The 24,907-nt window shown below is 43.0% G+C and overlaps 1 protein-coding gene across 3 annotated transcripts in view; it reads left to right on the top strand.

Annotated features, from left to right (window-relative positions):
* The window catches only part of raraa (retinoic acid receptor, alpha a), a 153,580-nt gene that overhangs the window by 103,602 nt on the left and 25,071 nt on the right, over window positions 1-24,907 (top strand). The window contains exon 1 of one of the 3 annotated variants that reach the window (XM_017418522.3): window positions 11,464-11,641. The exons of the other annotated variants lie outside the window; for them this stretch is intronic. Coding sequence (XP_017274011.1) covers window positions 11,464-11,641 — 178 coding nt within the window. Of the gene's footprint in view, window positions 1-11,463; window positions 11,642-24,907 lie in introns of those variants that run through there. 3 annotated transcript variants of the gene reach the window in all.

The raw sequence follows: 24,907 nt of genomic DNA, 5'->3' as shown, positions 1-24,907 counted from the left end.
GCTTTAGTTAGGAATAAAGAGTGTTTTTAAAAGGTGCTGCGAGGTGCAGCAAAGATGAGTCGGATAAATGACTTCTCTTTTTCATTCAACGAGCCCACTAAAGCCCACAGGGTCACCGTGTGAGTGTGTGTGGGTGTGTGTTTGTGTGTGTGAGAAGACAGAAGAAGACAAAAAAAAAGAGGGTGGGAAAGAAAAGAAAAAGGAGGAACTGAGGCGGTGTTTCCGTGTTTGTCTGAAGTTTGTGTCGTAGAATGCAGGCAGAACCTCGACTTTTAAAATGCTCACTGACGTTTTTGTTACTCCTGACACTATAACATATTATGTTTTTTTCTGTCTCTTGCCCCTGTTCTTTCACCGCAGAGTGGGAAAAGTAATGTAGTTCAGAAGGGGCATGGAAGACGGAACAATGGCCCAAAAATATTGAATAAGGACTGAAAAGGAGCCACGGTCTGAATGACAATAGGCCAGATCTGGGACTGAGGACTAATGATGTGAGGGGAGACGGTCCGGATTGATGATAGATCTCCACGGGTTAAAAATTATCAGGATTCCTTTTTTTGTGTGTGTGTGTACCCCTCCGCCCACACCCCTCCTGTTCTGGTATCATGCAGAGAATGGCAAGATGTGACCAGATAATGATTTGCTCCTCAGTGGCTTCTTTTTGTATCAACTTTCTTTTGAGACAATCCTCTGTCTTTGGGTTCGCAACACAGATGGCTTCGGTAGCCATGGTGACTGCCAATGAATGCCATCAGGTCAGAGCCAAATTATTTATTTTTTTTAAATAGTAAAGTTTTATTCATTACAAAGAAGTGGGTGATTTTAAGTTTTTGTATCAGATTTTGTATGCAAGGCTGAGTGGATCTGAAGTAGGAAAGAAAATTACATTTTGATTGATTACATAACAACCAAGAAGCTTGTGGCTAAGGTGAGTAAACTTGTGGACTTCAGAAACAACCACAGCATAGAGAAAATCTGCTCTGGTAGAGCAGTATTTACTGTCCAGGTTTCATTTTCATTCACTAGCAAAGCAAACTGAAGCAAGCAATTGAAAAGCCACAGTAAAAAACTGAATCAGACGCTTTTCTAACTAGCTCGAAATTAGTAAATCAAGCTGTGTAGAGTTGTAATTCAAAACCTCAAGAATGTATTAAAAAAAAATAATGTGATCAAAGCGATGGGCATCCACATAAAGAATTAAAGGTCCAGCATTCCTTGAAAAATTGCATTTCACCCGCCACCTTTCATGCCAGAGATTAGAACTAAGATCATCTTATGTTGAGAAATGAGTCATAGGTTTTTTGATCCGACCATGAAAATAACGTCATGTGAAATCTCAAGTAATATTGCAAGATCTTGCACGGTCTGTTAGCAGACAGAGTATGTGTTGTGAATGACTGTCAGCTTCTACCAGACCCAATTTTAGCTCAGTATTTGTAAAATTCACTGAGGTAGCTGAGGTGTAGCCATTTTTCTGTTGGCTAAAGTCAGTTAGCAGTAGTGGCCATCTTAAATTGGGATGACTCTTAAAGTTAACCAGTTGTAGATGTATGTTCATTGATTACTTTCTGAAGGTTTCAATAAAATCCATCCTGTGGTTCATGAAATATTTCACTAACAAACAAAAACGGGTGATTCCAATAGTTATTGACACACACAAACACAGATCCTGCATGATCAGTTAGAGCTCAGAGTATAAATTGGGGATCAGTTTCAGCTGCCACCACACCAGATTTTAGCTCAGTGTCTGTAGAGTTGACTGAGTTACAGACACTTTTGTGTTTGCTAAGATTGCTTTGCAGCCATCTTTATTTGGAGTAACTATTATAGTTAATAAGTTGAAGATGTCAACCCAGTTATTACTTTCTGAAAGTTTATTTAAATTCATTAATTAACAAAAAAAAAGTACTGATCAGTTACAAGAGTTATTGTTCAGACTGGTGGTCATTGGTTCAATCTTAAGCAGGTCAGAGGTCTGCAGGTGTTTTCATTCCTTCCTAAACTACATTTAGCATTTAGAGATGCCCCTCCCAGGTTTGTCTACAGCTACAGGCTAAAGATGTTTCTTTTTGAATTTTCACTCACTCTGAGCTGAGGTTTTTGGTGGACAGTAACATTCACTGCTCCCCGTGTTTTTGAGATGCTGAACACTCCTCCTCCTTCACCCTCATTACTTTTCTTTTTTTTCTTTTAATGTGCCGGAGTCATCCTTTCCATTAACCCTCCTCCTGCTCCCCGAGTTAGAATGGGGCAGATCCACACTACCCCCTGGCTCTGCACCCCCACCCCCTCCCTGTGAAAGGCAGGGCAGCAGGGGCCACAGTGATGACTATGGTAGGGGCATTTGTCATGCTCTGAGCCGGGCACAGTCTGTTGCTCTCCCAAGGGCCTTTGTTGTTCTCTGCTCCCAACTTGCTGGCTAAGCAAGGGGATTTCACGTGTTTCATCAATATCGAAACCTGTCCGGCACTTTTGAACATTTCACATTACACACATGCACTCAACAGCTGAGTCCAGAAGATTGCAGTCGGTTTTGTGACAGAACCGGCCAGGATTACGGCTGTATTACAGAAACCACCACCCCTCTGCACACACAAACACACAACACAGGATCAGACTGTTGCGTACACAGTAATTCAGTGTGTGCGGGGGACACACACAGTCTTTGTGCAACAAGGACAACAATCGTCGCAGCCTGCCTGGTGCTGGTGCATGGGGCACCGCTCAAGCGGAGGTCATTCGCAGAAGTGTTATAATGCTTTGGGTTGGGCACAACAAGACTGAGGGCAATCCACTTAAAGCGAACCTCTCACCCCCCTTTACTTCCTCTCAGATCCTTTCCAGCATCACACTTGTGAATGAAAAAACAGCAAATTGGCCCTCAGTACCACTTGAAATTCTAAAGAGAGTGAAAGCGGCGAAGGGGGTGGATGGAGGGAAATAAGTGGATCTCTGACAGAAGGAGAAGAAATGCCAGGAATCTAATAAAAGAGGCAAAATCAAAAGCTTGAAAAGACGTTTGAGGTAGAAAGTCTTAATTTTTCCACTCTCTTGTTGTGTCTTTCTGTGAAGCCCTGCTGGAGATCATCTCCTTCATCAGCCTCCTTAAACTCCATGCCAGCTTTAAGTATTTAGTCAGTTGAGTGTGTAAGAAATAGCTTTTTCTTCTGTGCCATTACTTATACTTGGTAGCATCTTCATCCAGTTCAAAAGAAGGCCCCAGTTTTTACAAAATGTTTGTCTGCCATGATGGAGTTCCTTTTCTCTCATTTGCCACTTGACTGGCCAATTTCACAGTTTCATATGTGCATGATAATATTGTCTCCTGTCTTTGGGCAATTTTCACATAAAATTGGACCTTGAAATTAGACAGCAGTATGACTGAAGCTGCACTTTAACATACACACTCATCTCATTCAAGAATATTATTTTGTCCAGTTTTCCACTAAAAGAAAAAAACAATAAAAATCCATTAAAGATTGTAAATGTGCACATTTAGATTAATTAGTTCACTTCCTGATTGATAATTACTTTTAACAAACACAAAGCATTCTTCATTTTTTGAATACTAATTGAACAAACCTTCACCAGTTTATTCTTCAAAAATAAAAAGATGTGCAACCAGTTGTTACATTACTTTCTATTGGTGATGCAAAAGTAAGCAGAAAAAAAGTCTTCAAAGCTTTTAAGAGTAGCCTCCCTAGAACTTTTTGTTTCAAAAGCGTCCTTGGTTTCTCCTTGTCACTGCCTTTTATTTCCCGTCCCTCTTGTCATTCTTACAAAATTAGCTCTGTGTCCATCTGTACGTATGTCTGCCCATTTCTGACAGCTAATAGGGAACCATTCCAAGTCTGGGATGACTGATATCGAGATATCTTTCCTCTAGGGTAACATCCTTTGCAATTTTCTTTTGATATGCTGAGTGATGGTCTCGTTGTAAAGGAACATGGACCCTAATGATCATTGAGGAGATGGGCTCTCTGACTCAAGGCTGTAGAGTGTGGATGATTACGAAGCATGCGATAAGCTTTGTCTCCTCCCCCCTCTCCTCTCTTCTTCTCTCCCTCTGCTGAGGTATTTCCAGAATGCCGCTGGCCAAGATGGATTTATGAGTAGGCCATACTTTGGTAAACACCGATGGTGTGCAGCTTTGTCCTCCCCCCAGTGATATAGTGAAGGTCCCCATAAAAAATGGGAAAACCAGGTTACGGCCACTATAGAGCTCAGCTAAACAATAAAAGGCTTTATGGGCAGATATAGGCCTGTACCATAAATGCTGGAATCTGCTGTCGGAAGAACATTAAAGGGCTAATGATTGGGGGGGTGCTTTCACAAAGATCCATGTAACCACTTAGAGGGTCTTTTAGAGAAGACACACATACGCAAGCACACAGAGAAGACAGCAAAGCACCAGTTTTGAGATCTATCGAACAATTTAACATTGGGTCAGGGTTTATGTATGCGTATCAGGCAGGCTGACAGAAGCAAGATGGAAGTGATGCATCGTTCATCAATAACTGAAGCTTGTTCTCACGTCGAAGGGGTCGGGCCCTCATTACGCATTGGCTTGCTGTCGGGAAGCACAGCTGCTGGGTTTGGCTGGTGCTGCTGGTATGGGCTGCGTAAAACCAGCTGTGCAAACACTCAGAAACTCTGAGGGCAGCGGGAGAGACGCTGCGGTCACAGACAGGTTGTGGGGTTTCAGGTAGACTTAAAAGCAAACATGCACCTTGACACACAGTGGCATTCATTCAAGGGAGATGCGATCGTGGCATGAGGAAGTTAGCTGCTACGCTCTGTGGGGTTGGGGGGTGGGGGATTATGGCGCGGATCATCACAGTCGTAGGATAATGCTGCTGACGTACACAACGAGCTCTGGACAGGCACAGCCATTATCTTCGAGTCTCTTGTTGCCTCTCAGATACCTACACGTTTCAAGTCCTTACAGTACTTCCCCCTCTGATTGTCTCCTCTTCTATCTTTCCCTGCTGTGCTTCTTTATTAGGTCGCTGGAAAGATTTAAGAAAGATAGAAAGCCTTGCCGAGGCTTGTCCCAACTTCTTTTATCGTCTGGGCATTAGCCATCTGCCGGCACATGTGCAAGAGTGCTCGGGGGGAGGAGTAGCAGCATTCAGCACCTATGTTTGTGTTGTAGCCACTAAGGCAGACAGGAACTCTAAAATTAGGCTCTGGCCATTCTAACTCCAACATGTCTGGCCTTATCTTGTCAGGAGATGGCTTTTACCCAAGCCAAGTGTTGTCCTAGTGATACGGCAGGTCTGGTCTGTTTTTCTTTTCTTTCTTTTTCTTTTTTTTTTTTTTTAAAGCCTGGTGAGTGTCTTCAGGCAGCCAGAGCTCAGCAGATTTTCCCATGGCTTTAAGACATTTTGAATGTGTTTTGATTTGAATGTCCACTCCAATAAAGAGCACACTGTGCAAGAAGTGTTTATATCCACAGAGAAAGGATCCTTAGAGTGCAGGAACACAAGGGTCAAGGCACAGCTGATTGCAGATGTTGGTGGATCATCTCCAGAATCTGCTGGACAATCAAAACAAATTCCCACTGATTAGCTAAACCAAGGTCTGCTCTGACATTGTTTACTCCACTTTGTGCGTTTGCAGAGAGGGAGCTCTCCCTCCTCCTTTTATCATGCACAATAATCCAAATGACCAAACAGCCTATTGTTTGTTCTAACCTGTCGGCTCATCTCCTTGGGGAATGGCAGGGGAAGCACTTTTTACTGCTTGCTAACACCCCTGATTGGACTGAGAGAGAAGAAGAGTGGGGGCAGTAAAAATACTTTGACACCCTCAAGGTCCAGCCAGCAATCTCCTCCCCACCCCGCCTATAAAACTCTTTGAATCCCCAGCTGAAATCCCTCTCCCCCTCTGCCTCGCGTCTCTTTGCTGGACTCTCGTTTACAGCTTTGCTTCAAACCAAGGACGTTGTGTTTACCACTTGTGGTATTCCTGAAATTATTTGTAGTTGCGTAACCATCCGTTCCTGCGAGTCCTCCACCGCTCAGTGCAGCTCGGATCAACTCGCTATCACTTTGACCTGATTCAGTGCAACAATCCTTTGAAGCCCCGCACCTGAGACACGGCTCTCAGCGACAGCTTAAGACATCGAGGCACAATCTGATCTCTCTGACTCCTCTGCACTAAAGTACTTTTTCGTGTTCTCAGGAGTGCGGTGCATGTTGATGCTGGCGCACCTACATCCACCTGTACTGGTGTGTTAATGTGGTCTGAACCTCTTGTGGCTACTCTCTCTTTTTTTCCCACACAGTCATGAAGATGCAGTAAAGGCCACTCAGAGCTCGTATTTCCTCCGTATTTGTGGCACGAGTTGCGATGCATTAATGTGTGCTCATGCACCGTTTCAAGAGTGTTAAGCTCCTGAAACACTTCGACTTACTTGAGAAATTTCTGAATCTTCAGACGAGACGATGGTTTTACCACCTACAAGTTGTGTTTTTGTAAACGTTACCGATTCATCTATCTAAGTTTCTGTGACATAATTCTGCGTTTTGTCTATTTTCCCCACCTGGGTAAATTGTATCCGTCTGTTAAAGTCTTCATCTCCTCTGCTCGTCTTGTTTTATTCATCCTGCTCATAGAAAAGTTCCAGTCATAACTAAAGTGGAATTTTTTTTTTTGTCTTATGATAATAGGATAAACAGATTTTTTTTTTATTTTACTTTATAAACGGTAGGCTAAAACACAATATATAAACACAACATAGGCATGTCTTAAAATAAGTTTGTTTTTTCTTTGTCTGCTCTTTGTTTACTTTGCATTTTGATCTACAGTATGTGTTTTTTTAAATCTAATTTATTATTTTATTGTGGATTATTGTGTGAATAGTGTTCCATGGCTTTTAGTATTTGTAACTTTTATACTTTTTGAATTATTTAACATTATTTCTAAATAAATTCTTCATAAACATACATAAAGCTCTCTTAAATTCTTTCAAAAACATTGTTCTAGTTTGTCTTCTTATACTAATTTTAGCTTTTGACAGTTTGCTTTATTTCAGCTTTATTTAGCTGTCCGCATTCACACTGCATGTTTGCGAAAAATGCAATTTCTCTAGTTGTATTTGTTGAATTATTCATTAATATCTGCTGTTAGCTCTAACATGAAAATAGTCACTCTATCTTGGATCACCATAGAAATATTTAGATTTTTAAATTTATATTTGTTTTTAATGACTGCTTAGTTACACAAACATTTTAGAATTAAGACAAAGATCCCACCTTTTTACCAGTAAAGTCCAAAACACTGTCACTACATTGTTGCAGCAATAGAAGACAACTCCTTCTCCAGCTCCTGCTGCTTATCTTAATAATTTTCTTTCTTATATCCATGAAACGTCTGAGCTATTGCTGGATGCCAACAATTATCAGCCCACATCGTGCTCTCTCTTCCCACTCTGTCGCTGTATTCAAAATGCTCTTGTGCTCAATATAGTTTGCTTTTCTCAAATACGGAGAAACACAAACATAGCCTGCTTTTGTCTTTGAATGGACATGTGATTTCATGCATTTTTATGGGAATTTGATGCGTGATTAGATCTAGTTTTAATATTTTTGCTGTTGTGAGATCTGTTCGCCATTCAGACTCAGACACCCACGTTTACCAACACTTGTGTGTTAAGAATGCAGGTTCTTCCAGTGGTGGTGACAGATTTTCTTTTCCCTTGGTGCTTCTGTTTCCTCCTACATAAGACATAAATTTCAGGTTAACTGGAGATTCTTAAAATGTCATATGTGTAGACGTGAAATCCATTTCTCACATCCTGGTCAAGGCGGCTCCGCTGCACCTCCGTGTTGTTTGAAAGGCACAAGGATGGAATGAATGTTGGGACAAAGTTGTTGGACTTCTGAGTCGGCAGTGAAGGTATAACTGAGTCACTGTGTGTAGGTGACACAAATGTGGGGCATCAATGCTACATTTGTGTCTGATTCTGAAGCAGTGGCACGCTGCATAAAACCACATGTCTGTGTAAAGGTGAACGATGGTAACATCAGTCCTTTTGGCACCACTGCTTTACTGCACCTTTGTGTGTTTATAAGTACCTCATCTCACATTCGACGTCAGCTGCGCACAACAGATTATTCAGTACAAAATAGAAGATTGGTCTTTTTTTTTTACATGTAATTCGTGTCATGCGTTAAGTTCATTTTTGTATTTTAAGCAAAAAAATCACTTGTCTAAATTTCATGTCTGAGAAGTGACCTCTTTCTTTTTTATTTCGTTTTTCTTTCAGCGTAAGCTTTTACTCCTCCCTCTCCTCTGAACTAATGATCAACAGCCTGTTATCTGTTAGCCTGTCCTACACAATCACAGGGTATCAGCCATGTATGAATGCTCTCCCCTCGGAGAAGAAAACAGCCCGGTAAATTAGCATTTTCTGACAGCCATTACTCATCGGGCTAATCCTGTCAAGGAATGCTCGGCTATCAATGCAGGCGAGGGGTTGCCGTGGCCTGGGCCTGCATATTGGCTCTTATCAGGCAGGGTAAACACACTGGGGTCTGCATTAAATAAGTGTCACAGTCAGTAGGGGTGGAGCAGGCACAGCCCCCCCTACTCATCCACCCTGCCAGTCTCCATGCTGATAATCCTTTTGAAAAACTGCACCGGTCAGACCCAGCTGTGGCCTGTGGCTCAGGTGTAGGACAGCGGGGGAGGTGAGGGATTGTTCTCTCGGTGGTGTCGTTTACAACACAAGTCACTCAGGGTTTTGTCCACATTGATGCATATATAATTAGAGGTTACTTGGTTACTTTTTCTCTCTAATCAAGCAGTTTTGAAAGGCTTTTACTCATATTGCAGTGTCAAAACAAAACATATCTCTTTACCTGACAGGTATTTCAGGTGACTTTCCTGCCTGTAGGGTGTTTTCATCCTTGTTGTTTGAAGAACATTAGGAAAACAATCTAATTTGCACCCTTTTTTTTAAAAAAAAGAGAAATTGTATACTTTAAGGTAATAATTGGCTTTTTTTATGTTTAACCTCCAATAAAAACACTGGAGTTACATTTTTGCTGATATATCTACTGCAGTAAAATGTAAATAATAACAGAAAGGTTCAGTTTTTTATAGTTTATGAAAAAGATTAACAGTAAATATTGGCTAACATGGTAGATTATTTACAAGTTGCAGTTGTTTATGTGTTACCTAGCCAATCACATGATCTGTCAATGGACTAGTTTAGTGGCGCCAAACCAAACTTACTTAAGACTTTTTATTGACATTCAAAATATTCACTTTAAGTTTATCTCACAGAGAACGTTCAAAACTTTTGTAACCAGTTTGAAGGAAATAGTTTAATTCTGACCAGACTGACGAGCTGACAGCCAATCTGAGCAGCTAGCTGCTGCTGCTGCTATTTACGCCTACAAATAACTATAAAATTCTATGTAATTAACCTTGCAATTTGACACTGACAGCCATCTAAAGGTTTATAAAACGGGATTTAATTGAACTGGTATTGAAATTTTAAGACTGGAGTTGTTTTAAAGGTGGCAGAGATCTACCAATTAGCTCATCAGTCCAGTCAGAATTAACTCTAAAATGAAACGCAACATCTGAGAATTTGTCAGATTCTGCAACTCAGGGATGTCCCAACCAGTGAGTCAGGTTAGATTTTGTCATGGGTCGTTTTTATATTTTATGCAACGAAATTTCTCTCAATGTCAGGGAAAAAAATGGTGAAGTCAAATGGGTACATGAAGCAATTTCAGATGCTAGTCACAAAACAATCTCAAGCTCTGTAAATCTGTTTGTGATAAGTCTGAGTAATTTGAATAGTTTTTTTTTTTTCCTGTATACTCTCAGTATCACTGACAAGCTCATAGCTAACCTTTGTAAAGGTGAAACGCATATTTCAGTCTCGTAATGACTTTTAGCAGGCTCTTTTAACACCGCTGCATGCGTGCATGACAAGACTCAACAATGTTGCTCGGAATGTTGCAGAGTAAAGACGGCGGCATTTTTTCCTTCACTTGGCATCTAAACTTCAAGGAGTTCAATTTCAGCTGTAAGCAAACCGTGGGAAAAGTGGCCCTTACCGTGACTGGATGACTTTGCTGCTTTTTTTTTTTTTTTTGAGTGTGTGTGTGTTTTGTTTCTCTGTATTATTGCCTGCGTGAACCGAGGCACTTCTCCGGGCAGCTCTCGAGGAAAAACAAAAAACAAAAAAAGTGCACCGGTGTTAACTCCGGGTGTACAAGGTGGGAAACCTTGAATAATGTGCAGCCAGGGAAGGAGGCAAGTCACCCAGTGGGTCAACAGGAGGTGAGGCTGCCTTCTTCTCTGAGTTCAGGAAAAGTTCAGCAGCATAGCATTAGGCAAATTAGGGAGACAGGGAAGGAAGAAAAAAAAATCTGAGGGGTATAAGCACTGATGAGAACATTGAGAGGGGGGCGGAGGGGGGTCTATTTATCTGAGAGCTTTCATTATGTCCATGAACTCCAGTGTAAAGATATGAAAGACTAATTAGTGAGCTTATATAACTTCATCATGTCCTCTAATACTATTTAAAGCCCCCGCTGCTCCGTTTGAGGGAGGACCTGTGCGTGGAGACGGGGAGAGCCGTCCCTGAAAGGGTTAAACGGGGGGCGGAGCCATGCATGACTGAGAGGGGAGGCAGCAAGGAGGAGCGGGAGGAGCAGGAGGAGGAGCCAGAGCTCCTCAGCTGCTGCGCCTTGTCACATTTCTGCAGGATCTGCTCGCAGCTCGGTCCGCTCGTGGGAACCGATTCAGGTCTGCAGAGCCGAACGAGGCGGCGCCGCGCGGTTCGGACGGACCCGGATTTGTGCGCGCACGCGAGAGGGAGAGAGAGAGCGCGAGAGCTCGGTAGAGTGGACCTCGGAGGGAGCGAGAGAGAACGAGAGAAAGGGTGGGGGTGGGGGGGGGGTGTTCAGGAGGAGTCCGGCCGCTAACGGGACCGTAACCCCCCGAAGGACAAACTGCAACTCTGCGAGATTCAGCCCCCCGCCTGAAGCCTCACGGACGGACCCGGGGGGAGGATTTCTACCCTCCTTTTTGGGATTTTTTTGTCTCTTCGTCGTGTGGATAAATCCTCAGATGTTGCTCCCTGTTTGACCAGCTGGAAAGATAAATATATATGTGTGTGTGTGCGTATATATTGTGCTCGAAGTGCGCGCTGCTCCAAGCCTGGACACAATGCGCACCGCTCTATTCATCCCCCAAACTGAGCGCAGCCGATCGGGCTGATTTCATCCACCACTCGTGTTTTGTGTTTTTTTTTTTTCTCCCAAGCTAGAGAGATGCCAAACGCTCCCGTGTCCCCGCTGGGTTCGGATTTACCACTTCTCCCAACATTTTGATGCCGTTCGGACAGATCCCGCTGAAACCCACAAGGCTCGTTCGTGTGTTTTGATCGCGTTTTTCTTCTTCGGCTCCCCTCCTTCCTCCTCCTCCCCGCCGCGTATGATGTACGAGAGTGTGGACGTTGTGGGACTGAATCCCAGCCCGAACCCGTTTCTAATGATGGATTACTACAACCAGAGCAGAGGATGCCTGATCCCAGAGAAAGGACTGGTGCCCGGTGCGCCGCATCCCTACAGCACGTCCATCAGGAACCAGCACTGGAACGGATCCAATCACTGTAGGTGCCTTGTTTTTACCCCCACCTTTTAAATTAAAGTGTCCGGATCCATAAGTGACCAAAAAGGCCCGTAATTCAGCTCGATTCGTCCCTGACCTTTAGCACTGCAACACATAGTTGACCCACTTTCCCCTCCACCTCTGTCTCCAGATATGCCTTTTGCTTTTTTGTACCTCCAAGCCACTTCATCTTGCCTTCCTGAAATATGCTCCTTAGACAAACAATGTTTTGCAAGCCGTGCCAGCCCTAATCAGCTCAAACTTTTTCTGCCAGCCTTATCCTCGGTGTCTCTGGTAATCTGTTCCCGTTACAGACCACAGTTCCCCAGCAGCAGCCTGCACAGCTCTAAATTTTTATTTTCAGTCCCTGCAGTCATGGTTTTATATTTTACCAGTGATTTATATTGTCTTAAAATGCCCGTTCAAGGTGCAGTTTTACCTGGAGTAGACATGCACATTTTAATGATGTGCTTCATGTCTGTCAGCTCCAGGAGTGAGGGAGCCCTTCTGTCATTTCTATAAATAGCATTTCAATTTTTAATGATGCTTTCATATCAGGGAATTTGGGTTTCATTTGTGTTACATGTGTATTTTGTGTGTGTGTGTGTGTGTGTGGGTCGAGCAACCAGCAGTGGCTGTGAAGATTTTTGTTTGTTTGTTTTTGTTATTTTACTGATACCATATCTGCTGCAATAAGAGAATTTTATTGCAGCGACAGGGTATCGGAGGCCCGTCCCATTCTTCACCTCAAAGCAGCTGCACGGCACAAAGCGCAATGAAAGAGAGAGTTCTGTTGTCTTTCAGTGCTGCAGGAGCGTAAAAAGACAGGAATCTCCACAGGCTCTTAAGGGCCAATTTCCTCCCCGCCTCAAGACTATAGGAGCATGTGACAAAAGGGAAATTTAGACAAGAATGTCTGATGTTTTGGCAGTGAGAACAAAACCTCCCCAAAAACTGTTTTTGTTTGCGTTGCAGTCTGCCTCCATCTCTTGTTCTGTGTCGCCGCCGCTTGTTTTTCCAAGTTCGGAGGAGATTAGAATTTCCTCCAGACTAAAGAGACGAATCATTTTCGAGCAGATACCCGAGCGAGCTTGATAGTATTTATTGAGCCGGTCCACTAAACAGCTCTTGTGGCAGCATTGATTCAAACCATGTGAGCTCGTCTGAGGGAGACGGTGGGGGGTTGGCCCAGGAAAAGACCTCTGATCCCTCAATTCCACATTGTTTTGCTCCAAGTAGGGAGTTGCAGGCGTAGGTGGGGGGGCCGAGGATAGCATGCTGCTCTTTGCTTTACTGCTTGGATGTAATAAAAATTTAATGCACATGTAGGGGGACGTTGGTTGGGGGAGAGACACAATATTCGTTAGTGTCGTCACGTGGCTCAGCAGCTTGTTGGATCATATGGTGGAAAACTAAACTTTTTTTTTTATTTTTACCTTTCATTTTTGAAGCAGAAGTCAGAATTTAAAAGCACAAGATAATCCAAAAGCATCTGGCTTCATTGATTTCTCCTCTCTTTTTTTCTGTTTTTAAAACATTTAGCATTTCTGGTACTTTTTCTTTTTTTTTCCTTTGCTTCGTAGTGTTATATGGTCCTCTGTCCTCTGTCTTTTTAACCTTTCCCCCACTGGATCTGTCTCTTCATTATAAGCTTTCCAGTAGGGCTCTTTAGTTTGAAAATGAACCCTGTGACATCTTCGCTTAACTCTTTGGCCTGTGACGAGTTGGCGAGCAGCATTTGCAAGAGTGTCTCCAAAATGTCTCAATATTTGCAGGGGTTCTCCGTTTCTCGAGTCACAGAGGCCTGTTGCTTGAACTTTGAACATGTTAAAATAATAGTTTTGGGGGGTATTAAACTCTTATCAAGAGTGCTAGGGCTGTATTTTGGACACTGGTTTGAAAGCTACAGCCTTGAATGCCCAGGTCTGAAAATCACATCAATGGTAAATAATATTTATTTAAAAAAAAAAAAAACTGGTCCAGATCTGCAAATTTTTATTTCAAAAGTGTGCTCCAGTAGATTAAATTGTGAACGTGGGGGTGGCTGCCAATGTGGGTGGAGCAAGGCAACGAAATGATGTGCTCAGCCTAGAATGCAGTTTTGCAAACTGTACATGAAAATAGTTTAAGTTTATTTGACAAGGTCAACACACACACACACACACACATACAATGTTGCATGTTAGAACAGTGCCACAGTCGCTGTGTACAGAGGTATCCAAAGGTTAGTTTGCAAATCTAGTCTTTGCTTGGGTTTTTAAACTAAGACAACAATAGAATTAGACAGTTTCACGCATACAAGAAACACAAGCTACATTGATACAAAGAAAGAAAGACAAACAAGAACTCATGTGAAGGAATAAAACATTGCCCTTTAACAGTTGTATAGGCTGTTGTCCATCAGTGTTCACAGGTTTGTTTTTATTTCAGCCACTGTTTCACCTGAGAATTAAAAACTCTAACATTAGTTAACAGTTTTAGGTTGTGATTTTCAAAGGTTGGCTGTAAAAAATGGAAGCTGCATTGCTCTCTGGTTGCTAGACTGCAAACGCTCAAAACGCATTTGAAAATTAGCCTTTTTTTCTCAAATTTCTGAGTCGCCATCCAGTCTCCAAGTGGCCTTCAAGACGCATCAACTACCAGAGCTTAAATCTTGATCCTATGCTTCGGTCCCTATGCTTCGGTCCCAGTGGTGTTGCTTCGTTAAATATGCTTCCTTGTCAGTTGTTGTCATTTTGACTTTGATAACGCAGGGCTGCAGCTGCATCCAGTCTGCACATGGTTATTTTCCGAGCACCGGTTCTAAAAGTCCCAGGTCTGGCAGATTAAATGTACTTGATTTTTCACAGGCTGCCTGTCAGAATCCCAACAACAGTTGGGGGCTCATGCATGAAAGAATGTGCATGACCTTGTTCACATGACTGTCACACACTTTTAAAAAATGGGGGGGGGGTGAAGCAACGAGGGATTGCATCAGGGGCTCAGCAGCCCATAGGGTTTTTGTTCTTTCTTTCTTTCTTTCTTTCTTTCTTTTTTTTTCTCCCCCGTCTCCCTCTCTCATTCTGTCCACGGTACAAAGACAAACGATCACCAGGGATATCCGTAGAGAGAAGATGAAGCGGAGTCAGACGAGCTCGAGCTAGTTTGTCTTCCGAGCGCAGAGGGATGTAAAGTGGGCTGCATGAATGGTGTGCGTCTGAGAGGCGAGCGACTGGCAGCTTAATCTGGCTCATGTGGTATTTTAAGTGCGGAAGTCCTATTGCCTAGCAGGAGATGAGGCCCATGAAAAAAACCAGATGGTGTTTTATTGTTTCTTGAGCTGAAAGCGTGATACATTTGAAGTAACATGAATGAGGGGGGAGGGAGAGGGGGGATGAAAGTCAGCTAGAATCGATGCTAAACCGAACACATGCCACAACATCTTACAGGGCAACAGAAGTGTCTCAAATACAATTTTCATAAAACAAGAGGAACTGTTTGGACTCCAGCAGTTTGGCCTCGGCCTTGTGTGAGAACTGTAAATATCACTTCCTGCCTCCTGTGTGTAGTATTTATTTGGCAAGAGGCTCCTGAGAATTGGGAAACATGAACAACATGACATAAACACAGTCCTTCCCCCCCGAACAGAATTGGCTTCAGTAGCCAGAGTTTGATATTCGGGTGGGGGGGGAGTCTTTTCTAAACAGCGTGATATGAGTCATCCGAACATGTGACAAATGTATTCCATTTAACAACTCGCTCAAACTTTCTTTGGAAAAAAAACTTCAAAGCCTTATAAGTCCTGTTTTCAGTTTATGATCCCCCTCACAATTTTATCGCCAGCCACCGAAGGCGAAGGCAGAGCGATAATCTTCCTGCCCGTGTCTGTGTGGATGTATGTGTTCGTTTGTCCATACTGTTAGTATAATAATAATCAGTGGATGTACAATTAGAACTGATTCAAGATGGCCACCACAGCCAACTGACTTTAAAAGAATTAGAGAAATGGCTAAAATTCAAACAATTTCACAGTGGTAGCAGCTGTGGTAGCAGCCGAGCATTGTCTCCAACACACTGTATGAGCAGCTCACCTTGCACGAAATCTTTGCCTAAAACTGTTGTAGTCGACCCTGTTTTTCTGTTAGCAAAATATCTCATGACTCATTGAAGAGATGTTAATGAAACTTTCAGAAAGCGATTATTGGGTTGACATCTACAGCTGATTAACATTTGAATTCAGCGTCATTTATAACACGTACTTCATGCGAGATAACACAATATTGCATGATATTATTTTCAAAGTTTGATTAAAATACTTTATATGTAGCTGTATCATTTCAACAATAGCATGAAAGGCAGCAAGCAATGTTCCTTTGAGGAATGCTCGGCCTTTTAATTTGATTTCTTTTCCTACATGGACCTTAATGAACAGACTGTTGGTCTTTCTTTCTGAAGTTTTCTGGAGTCCAGGATAGATGGGCGGCACAGAGGGGAAAAGTCCTGGATCCTTTCAGGGGAGGGGAACCATCAGGCAGGGTCCTCATTTTGCCATGTCTGCCTGAAACCTTTCACCCAATAGCGACAGTGATTTAGTGGGCCAAACACCACAGTGTGTGTGTGTGCGTGAAAAAGTTGGAACAGTTGGTTTGTCCTAAAAGAACACGCCCGTTTCCTCCTCCAGGTGAACATCAATAATGCAGTTTGTCATCCAGGTATGTTTGCAATGGCGAAGGGGTGAAGAGAGTTCAAAGACTTCAACGCCACTGCTGCCACTTTCCTGGGAAAGGCCGCCGGGCAGCATTTCATAACCCGTCATCACGCGCTCACAAAACACCACCTTGCCACCAATATGCAAAGCTGTTGCTGCCCTTTTTAATGCGATTTATCGTGAACTAAATTTGAGGTGCCCTCAGAGATAATTTTTTTTTTTTGTAGCAAGCTTTGAGGTTAGGAAGACATATTTTTATTTTAGTGTCTGTTGTTTTAGGCACTTTTTAAGGTGTAATGAGCGGGTGTGGCTTTCAACAGATCTGTTTGCCTTTTTGGCACACAGATGCACAACTGTTAGTGACTGGTAATCTTCTCTTTGATGTTCTCTTTGCAGCGACAGTCATTGTTGAGTTTTATTCCGTTTTGTGTACATCAGAAGCTCGGCGTAATAAATTCGTTTTCCACTGGACATTTTCTTCCTTTTATCCTCGCACCAAGACTTGCTCAGATTCACTGATAGGCCTCAGCTTGTTTGCAGAGAGAATTAGCCAGAGGCATCAGCCGGGGCGTACTGTACACCGGTTTTGATTTGACACTAAATCCCCAAACCAAGGGTCGGTGTACTCTGCAAAGCTCACTTTGATGAACAAAGCAGGGCAGACAAAAAAGATCCAGGCTAGTGTCATTGATTCATCGGGGGCTTAAAGAAGGCAGCTGATTGCAGACGTTGCGACAATAAGGCCATAATCTTGCTATCAATAATTACATTCTCCTCAACATCTGCTCGGAGCAGCCTAACACACACACACACAGACACATGAGTGGGATGAAGATCAAAACGGTTCAGGTGAAAGGGAGGGGAGAGGGGGTCTGCCCTATAAAATATTCATAGCTTCTTCATTTAAATCAATTCAGCTCTACAGGGGCAGTCAAGCATCAACTGTCAGAAATTGAGCTGGGCCTGTTGTAATCACTTCTTTACTTATTTCTACAGATGGCTTGTTCGGAGTGTGCTCTGCATGGCTAGTTCTCCTGCGTACACCACCCCCTTCCCATCTCTCTAGCCCATCTCCATGTTTTATCCCCACCCACACATAAATTCATGTGGGTATTGAACTGCGGACATTCATCACCCGCCGAATTCATCTGCGGGGCATTTTCATTCTCAAAGTGTCCCTCTCGTCTCTCGCACTTTATCTCTTTCTGTTTCCGTCTCTGCGGTGGCGTTCTCTGCATGGCAAGCCAGAGACGGGCGGTCGGTGTCGCGATTAATCTTTAATGCTCGCCTGCCCTAATTTTTCCTCATATTTTACAAGATTTTCTGCCCTCTGTCCCGCTTTTTCCTCGGCATCCACTATAAACACCGTGATTACCTTGTATGTTGCTTTGTTCGTCACTGCCTCCCCTTTTGCAGTCTCTCTCAGGCCACTCGCTCGAAGCCAAAGTACATCCCTGTTGTTTCTACCAACACACTCATCCCTGCTCTCCCTCTGGGGAATCTGTGTTAACATCACATGGATGACAACTGTGCACACCTCGAGCAGTACGCGCGCGCACACACACACATACACATCACAGAGGAAATGTGCTCCTATTTTGAGAGTGGGACAGCCAAGAAAATAGGGTAGAGGTTACTATGCTAAAAATACAAGAGCCTCGCAGCTCTGCCAAAGCAAAAAATAGCGCCGTGTTGCTGCCGTCTCAGTCAGTTTTGTTAATGGAGGAGCGAGAGAGAATGCGATCGCCTCACTTTTCTGTTCAATGCATGAAACAAGTTCTAAAAAGAATCACTCAGACTTAACCCTGTTTACTGTCTGCACATGAAATAAAGCCTCCCTTGGCCGGAGCTGTGCTTTTAACAACCGAGCGAGCTGTCTCTTAAGATAGAAGAGTCTCAGCATGTCAGATGATCTCATTGTGGTTAAAAACTGAAGGCCTTTTTTTTTCCTAGTTTCCACAATACCTTGTGTGTAGATTTACTAACAGACCCAGAGGGCTTAGATTTAAGGAAGACGGCGGGATCTTTACGTACGCCTTGATTTATAGAAACCTGTTTCTCAAGTAACTCCATACTGCGTATCATCCACTCGTGTTGTCCGGGCCCAGCCCTGCTCAGCTTGACTCATTCTGGTCTCACTTGGTGACGGAGGAGCCAGGACTGTCTGCACACCAGCCCTCCTCTCTTTCCCACAGTCCCTCTGAATCATTTCATATTCATTATGTGTCTGGCTGCAGATCGGCCTCTGACATTTGACTCTTAAAGACCCACCTGGGACCGGGATGAAATAGACTGCCAGCAGAGCTGTAGAGGTGAGAAGGAAGAGCGTAGTGGTGGATAGTGATGGATAGGACAGCATGTTCGATTTTAAAAGGAGGCTGGCGGGGGCTCCGGTTACAGGCCGCTTGTTTCCTGTAACAACGTTTGTGGGACGTTTGTTCATTGTGTTAGCTGAGAGATGCCATGTAGTCCAGCAACTCTGATCAGTGTGAGAAGTGAGAATACACTGAAACAGCTAGATCTTGTTTCTCAAGAATGGAACCACTGTTTGTTAAATGGGATATCAAGCATCCCATCTCTTTAAATAGAGATATTGTGTAACCTTGTTTGTTTTTTTGGTGTCCTCCTGTTTCATGTATGGGCCACTTTTAGAGAAGTACTTCGAGTTAGAGGAAGATAAAGTTGCTAAGCGGATATCAGGCTAATTAAGTCATCCTGTCAGATATCGAGGAGCTCTTATTGTTCTTGAGGAAATAAATGTCCCACAGCCCGCTTTGCTGCATGTTCATTCATGTGCCACAAGCCTCGGTGTTGGGTTCAGTCGATGACCCACAGTTTTCCTGATATTTATACCCAGAGACAGTGCGCTGGAGAAGAAACCGATATAAAGCCTTCAGCGTCAGATGGGCCCTCTTCTCTGGATGAAACTAGACACAGAAATGTCTCCGTCTATTTCCCATTTCTTTTTTCAAGAGCCCTGTCAGCCTGCATGTTGCTTCAGTTTGGTGAGATGGGGGTCATATAGGGAAATATTCAACACTTCGGGACACATTCTGTTATTCCATGAGACTTTTTAAAAGGCAGCAAACCGAAGAAATCTTTTTTCCTTTATTCGTTTAGAAGACCTAAAGGAATATAAAAAACGAATGCAACAGGGTATGAAGGGACATTTTTGTTTGCAAGGCTTGATTTAAATTGGAAATAATACCTTTACCTTACTTTGTTTATTACACTAAAAGATATGACAACCTTTACTGTTTAATGCATGTTTTAAATTAATAATGTGGTGCACTTTTGTGCTTTTGTTTTGTTTAAAATGAACAGTATTTAAGTTAATTGGGATTTTAGCATTTGCATACATTTGTTCTGTCTTTGGTGCTGCTCTGTAGTTTAAGGGAAGCCTTTCTGATTTGTGGAATTGAATTCAGAAGGGTAGAAGCGCTTTGTTAAATAGACTCGCCCCTCCCTTTTTGTCTTTGGTTTAGTCATGGACTTGACTCGTGGAAAATGTGACAACTGTTTGAACTCAAGTTGTCAAGGGGCACAGCATGGCACTGCCATCGCTTTTGCTTGCAGTGGTGCTGTTCAGCGGCTCGGCTGCGGCGTGACACCCCGCTTTGCCCTCACGCCGTACGTGGGAAAACCTTCGCAGAGCATTGCTGCTGCCACTGTGGCGGCTCCACAATAGAGCTGGATTACTGTGTCTGAGCTGTCAACAGCTCTCAGCTGAAAGAAAATGAGAGTGAGGTTAGGGGAGAGAAACAGATCTCAGGCATGGAGAAGGGGAAGGGAGGGCTCCGGGAGAGCTGGCATTTTCAAACACTAATCTGAGTGGAGCCTTTCATGGGGTTTAATGTCATTTTTGGCCTCTGGATTTCTGCCCTTTTCTCCTTTTGAACAAAAAAGCAGCTGAGAGCAAATGGAAAGGAGAGAAGAATGAGGAAGTAAAGGGATATAACAGAGACATGGAGAGTTCCCCAGCTCACTGACTGATATTATTAGTGTTCTAGTGCGAATGATGAGGACTTGGCGTGTGTCCAGTTGCTGCCAACAGGCCTGTGGCAGTAAATTGAGACCAGTACAAAATGACCTATATCACTGTTCTATTTAACACATTACAATGTTGTTCTTTGTCTTATCAATTCTTGGTTTATTCTTAACTTTACATGAATCAGGTTGTATCAAGTGTTAAGCACAACAACCCTGTTTGATCCTTAATGTTTGCATCCCAGCTGCTGTTAAAAAAACTGTCTAGACCGAGCCTCGTTACATTGTTCAAAATAGTTATTTAAGCTTTAATAGTTAATGCAGATATAAGTAAAAAAAAGGTCAATCGATGCATTTCAGGTTTTTTGTTTATGTTCTGAACAGCTTCCCACATGAACACATGCACCTGCACACGCATCACTTTGATGCAGTGACCAGCTATAGGGTTTCCTTTTGCACCGACAGAGCTTTCCTGGCATACAGTGCTGTTTTCCGACCTTGACACTCAGGCTTGTTCTCCCAGCATTGCTCACCTTTAATGAACCCTCAGAGCAACATGCATCCTAAAGCTGAGAAGAGAAAGGGAGAATAAAAAAAAAATCAGCTTTCACATATATGCATGCTAAAGTCTTTCATGTCTGTAATCCCCAGCAGCGAGAAGAGCTGCATGGGAATCTCGGTCAGCTGACTTTAAAAAGAGAGAGGAAGGGAAGGAGGAGCTTTTGCAAGGTTGAAGTCTAAACCTCCCTTCCGTAAAGCCTGCTGGGGTTCTCTACAGGCTTGACTTACTCAACCTCACCTGGCCTCAGTGCTCAGTGGGAAGCTCCATCACTGGCTTCCCCTGAGCTGGCCTACTTGGGATTGTTTGATCTCATTGTGGACGAGACGAGCTTGCCCGCTGCCTGGCAGGCAGAGAAAATTCCTTGATGCTGGGGTTGGAGAGGTGGAGCAGACTTCAGTGGAGAGGCTTAATAACTGTATTAACATCGGTGGGTCCCCCAGGACGCACGCCTACGCAGGGATGGGTGGTAGGGGGGGATGAGGTGGGGCACGAAAAGCTCTCTTCTTTCACATTTTTTGGCCTGTTGTATCTCTCTCTGCACACTCTCTTTTCAGCTGCGTGTGATTTAAAAATCAAAACACATTAAAGACAGTTTTTGTCTTTCTTTTATGTTGTGATGCAATTCTCTGTTATTATTATGCTGCTTGGACTCCCACTTGTGGCACACCCAGTCATTCCTTTGGTAATCCTCTTCCTGTCACTCTCCATCTCCTCATCATGTCCTTTTGGCTTATACTGTTAGATGATTTTTCTGCATTGTGTTGTTACTCTTTGTAAATTGTTTTTATTGATATATTTTTTTCTCTGAATGCCCTGCTTGTCAGTTTGGGGCAGAAAGAAAAAAGGCAGATATTTGTTACATTTAAGTTAACTTTGATTTCAGGAAACTTTGCCCACCTGTGGGTTTCATGACAGTCCCTCATATCCCTTGAATTAAACATGGGAAAGGGCTGAATAATTGATGGCCCTCACTTAGCTTAATGGACAGAGTTAACTGGGAGCGGGGTGCATTCCTGTTGCAGTTGAACTGACTTGCAGAAAACAGGACCCGGAGGGTCATAATTAGGTCCAGGACACAAACCCAGGAGAGGCAGCAACCAGCGAATCCCAGCTAAGTCCTGAGGTTAACTGGACCCCTGAGGGGAAGAGCTGAGGTGGAAGCAATTCACAGCAAGCTCACCTGAAGGCTCGGATCTAGTTCCTTCTGTTCACCGTTTTTGACAGAATCCCTTACTTAGACAACAAGCACAACACTGCACACGTCTCTAAACTCAGATATTGTTATGTTTTTGTCGCAGTCCCCTAAAGATGGCAAGGTTATCCTGAAATGCATATTTAGCTTGTAGTGTTTACTGGAGTGCTTTGAAGAATCGCTGCGACTGAAATTTTAGTCAGTTTGAATAACAGTTCATCTTATTTTTGGACACAGTAAGGTAGTGTATACGGTCATGTTACTCCCTGAGAACCTCAATGCCACGTTGAGGGAATTTAATGTTTCTGAAAGCACTAAAGTAAGGTTAAGGTTTTTTTTTTTTATTTGAGAGGGACTAACACAAAATCATACATAACAAGCAGTTATTTGCTGTATACATCAGTGTTTATAGCAACAACGTATATTATTGGTCTGTGGAAGGCTTTTAGAAAACCAGAAAGTTCAAACTATTTAAATACAAATGTTACAAAATGTTACTACATCAAAAAGCAGTTTAATGATATACATAAAATACTATTTTAAAATTAGGCAGGAGTAAAAGTTTGTTGCTGTATTGACCAAAGTTTACCACATTTCCTAAAAGGTTCAGAGTTAGAATAATTTACAAATGAGCAGGTAATGTGTTGCATATCTTTTCTACTTTGTCAGAGAAAGAAAAATGGGACTGGAACTGGAGTTGTTCAAGCAGCGGTGATATATCTGCTGCACGGTTTATTAGCAAAGAAACCAAATCATACGTTTTTTTTATTTGCAAGATACTTTTTTCACAATACAGTACTGATATAGGGAGATAAACTAATAATATCAAATAAGTTAAATAAGTTTAAATCTTTTTACTTTGTTTTGTGCTAAAGATCAGTCCTGCTTGCGTATGACCAGTTCCCTGACTGGTAGGCAGCTATATCACAGGAAATGGTGTGTGTTTTGTGTGTGCGCGCGTTGTGATCAAATGGCTCCCCCCAGGCTACAGTGAAAGGTCAGGGATCCATGCAGGAAATTAGTGTCTGCAGAGCCACAGACAGCAGACACACACATACACACACACACAGAGCATAAAGGCAGAACCCATACTTGAGGAAGCCAAACATGTCCTTCATTAAATTCTAGTAACATCCCACTGCACTCCCCTGATGACTCTGCCTGCTCTCATCAGCCATTTGTCCTAAGCACAAAGCAGAATTAATGTCCCTATCGACAAACACCTCCATTTTATTTATTTATTTATTTATTTATTTATTTATTTTTGCATTAGCACTGACACTGAAGACGAATGATTCTGCTTCATGCCGCCCACCAGTTCACCCCCTCGCTCTGCCCAGATCTTCCACTAAGGAGCCCCCTGACACTAAGCATCAGACATTTGAATCAAATGTGTGTCATCACTCATCATTAGAGTGCATAAGGAGAGCAGTTGTTGGCCGAGTGGCTTTAAGGGTAAGGTGTTTATAGCTGGATCTCTGGCGGATTTATTCACCTGGCTTTATGGAAATAACTGCTCCAGAGCGAATTAAAGTAAGTCAGACTCAGTTGTGTTTTGGTTTCGTTTTTTGTTTTTCATATGCATCAGCTATCCTCCAGAGGTCTTTGGGACATTTTAACCCCATTCCTGACAAAGTAACCTTTCAACTTGCTGCATCATTGAGCTCTTTAACAGAAAGATAAAGTGACAGGGTAATGGCACGATGCTGCATCTTCTCATCCCCGCCTTTGCAAATACCTCCTCTTACATCCACAATAACACCCTTTTAGCTCATAACCTGCCATTAGTACTTGGAGCTAATTTATGAGGAGAATTGTCATTATGTTTTCTTTATGCACAGTAGTGGAGTTGTACATTAACCCACTGAGACTTGAAGGCTGAGATGCAAAAACAGCACTATTAGCTTTAACTCATATTTACAAGAGCACAAAGACACAAAGCCAGAGTTAAAGGGTTTTAGGAGAAACAGTCCGGTGAGAGAGAGAGAGAGAGAGAGCACATTTATTTAGCGCCACTGAACACACGGTCTCATCCACCCGAGTCACGCACATGCTGCACCCGCGACCTCACCCCCATCTTCCACTGTCACGCTTCCGCTCTGAAGTTGAGAAGATCAAACTCTCGTAATCTATTCCCCCCGTGATTGACTATTGTGTGTTATCCGCAGAGAGGGGGAGAGCAAGCGGAGGAGGAGTAAAAAGAGAACATGCGTTAAGAGAAGCGGTTTAACATGACAAAGCCTGTCCCCGGTGATCCTCCCTTTTCTCTGCAGCTCCTCATGAAACCTCTTCTCTTTCTCCCTTCTTTCTTGTTCCCTTGTTCGCCTCCTTGTTATTTTATTTTTTTAAATTTCCACCTCTTCCTGGCCTCTCCAGATCCACTTCAGCCCTCTGATGCAAATAGCCCTTTGCTCCCTTCCATATTTATGACCCCCGGCTTCCTCCACTGCTGAATATGCGCTTAAGTACAGAGAGCCTTGAATGCTGCCAGTCAGATTGGATTAGCGAGTGTCAATGGGTAGATAACCTCTCTGTTAGTGAGAGAAGAGCAAACACTCGAGTATGAGCATTCATGACGGTCCTTTTGGCCTTTTAAACATGGAGAGGCACTGTGTGTGGCACTCAGCCCAATAAAGTTGAATAGGGTCTTGTTAATGCGTATAGGTGTAATTTCAGTGCTGGCAGGGAAACTTGTGTATGAGTTGCATTTTCCAGTATTTCTTCCCCAGTGATTGTTTTCAAATGCCGAGGCCAGAAATGTGTTCATGATCACCTCCCTAATTCAAATCATCTGTTTTAAATCTTGCAACCATAATGTTTTTGAAAGACTTACTGTGCT

Source organism: Kryptolebias marmoratus, linkage group LG17 (genome assembly GCF_001649575.2).
Source record: "Kryptolebias marmoratus isolate JLee-2015 linkage group LG17, ASM164957v2, whole genome shotgun sequence".
NCBI classification, from domain to species: domain Eukaryota; kingdom Metazoa; phylum Chordata; class Actinopteri; order Cyprinodontiformes; family Rivulidae; genus Kryptolebias; species Kryptolebias marmoratus.
This window is presented reverse-complemented; position numbering and strand designations above follow the sequence as displayed.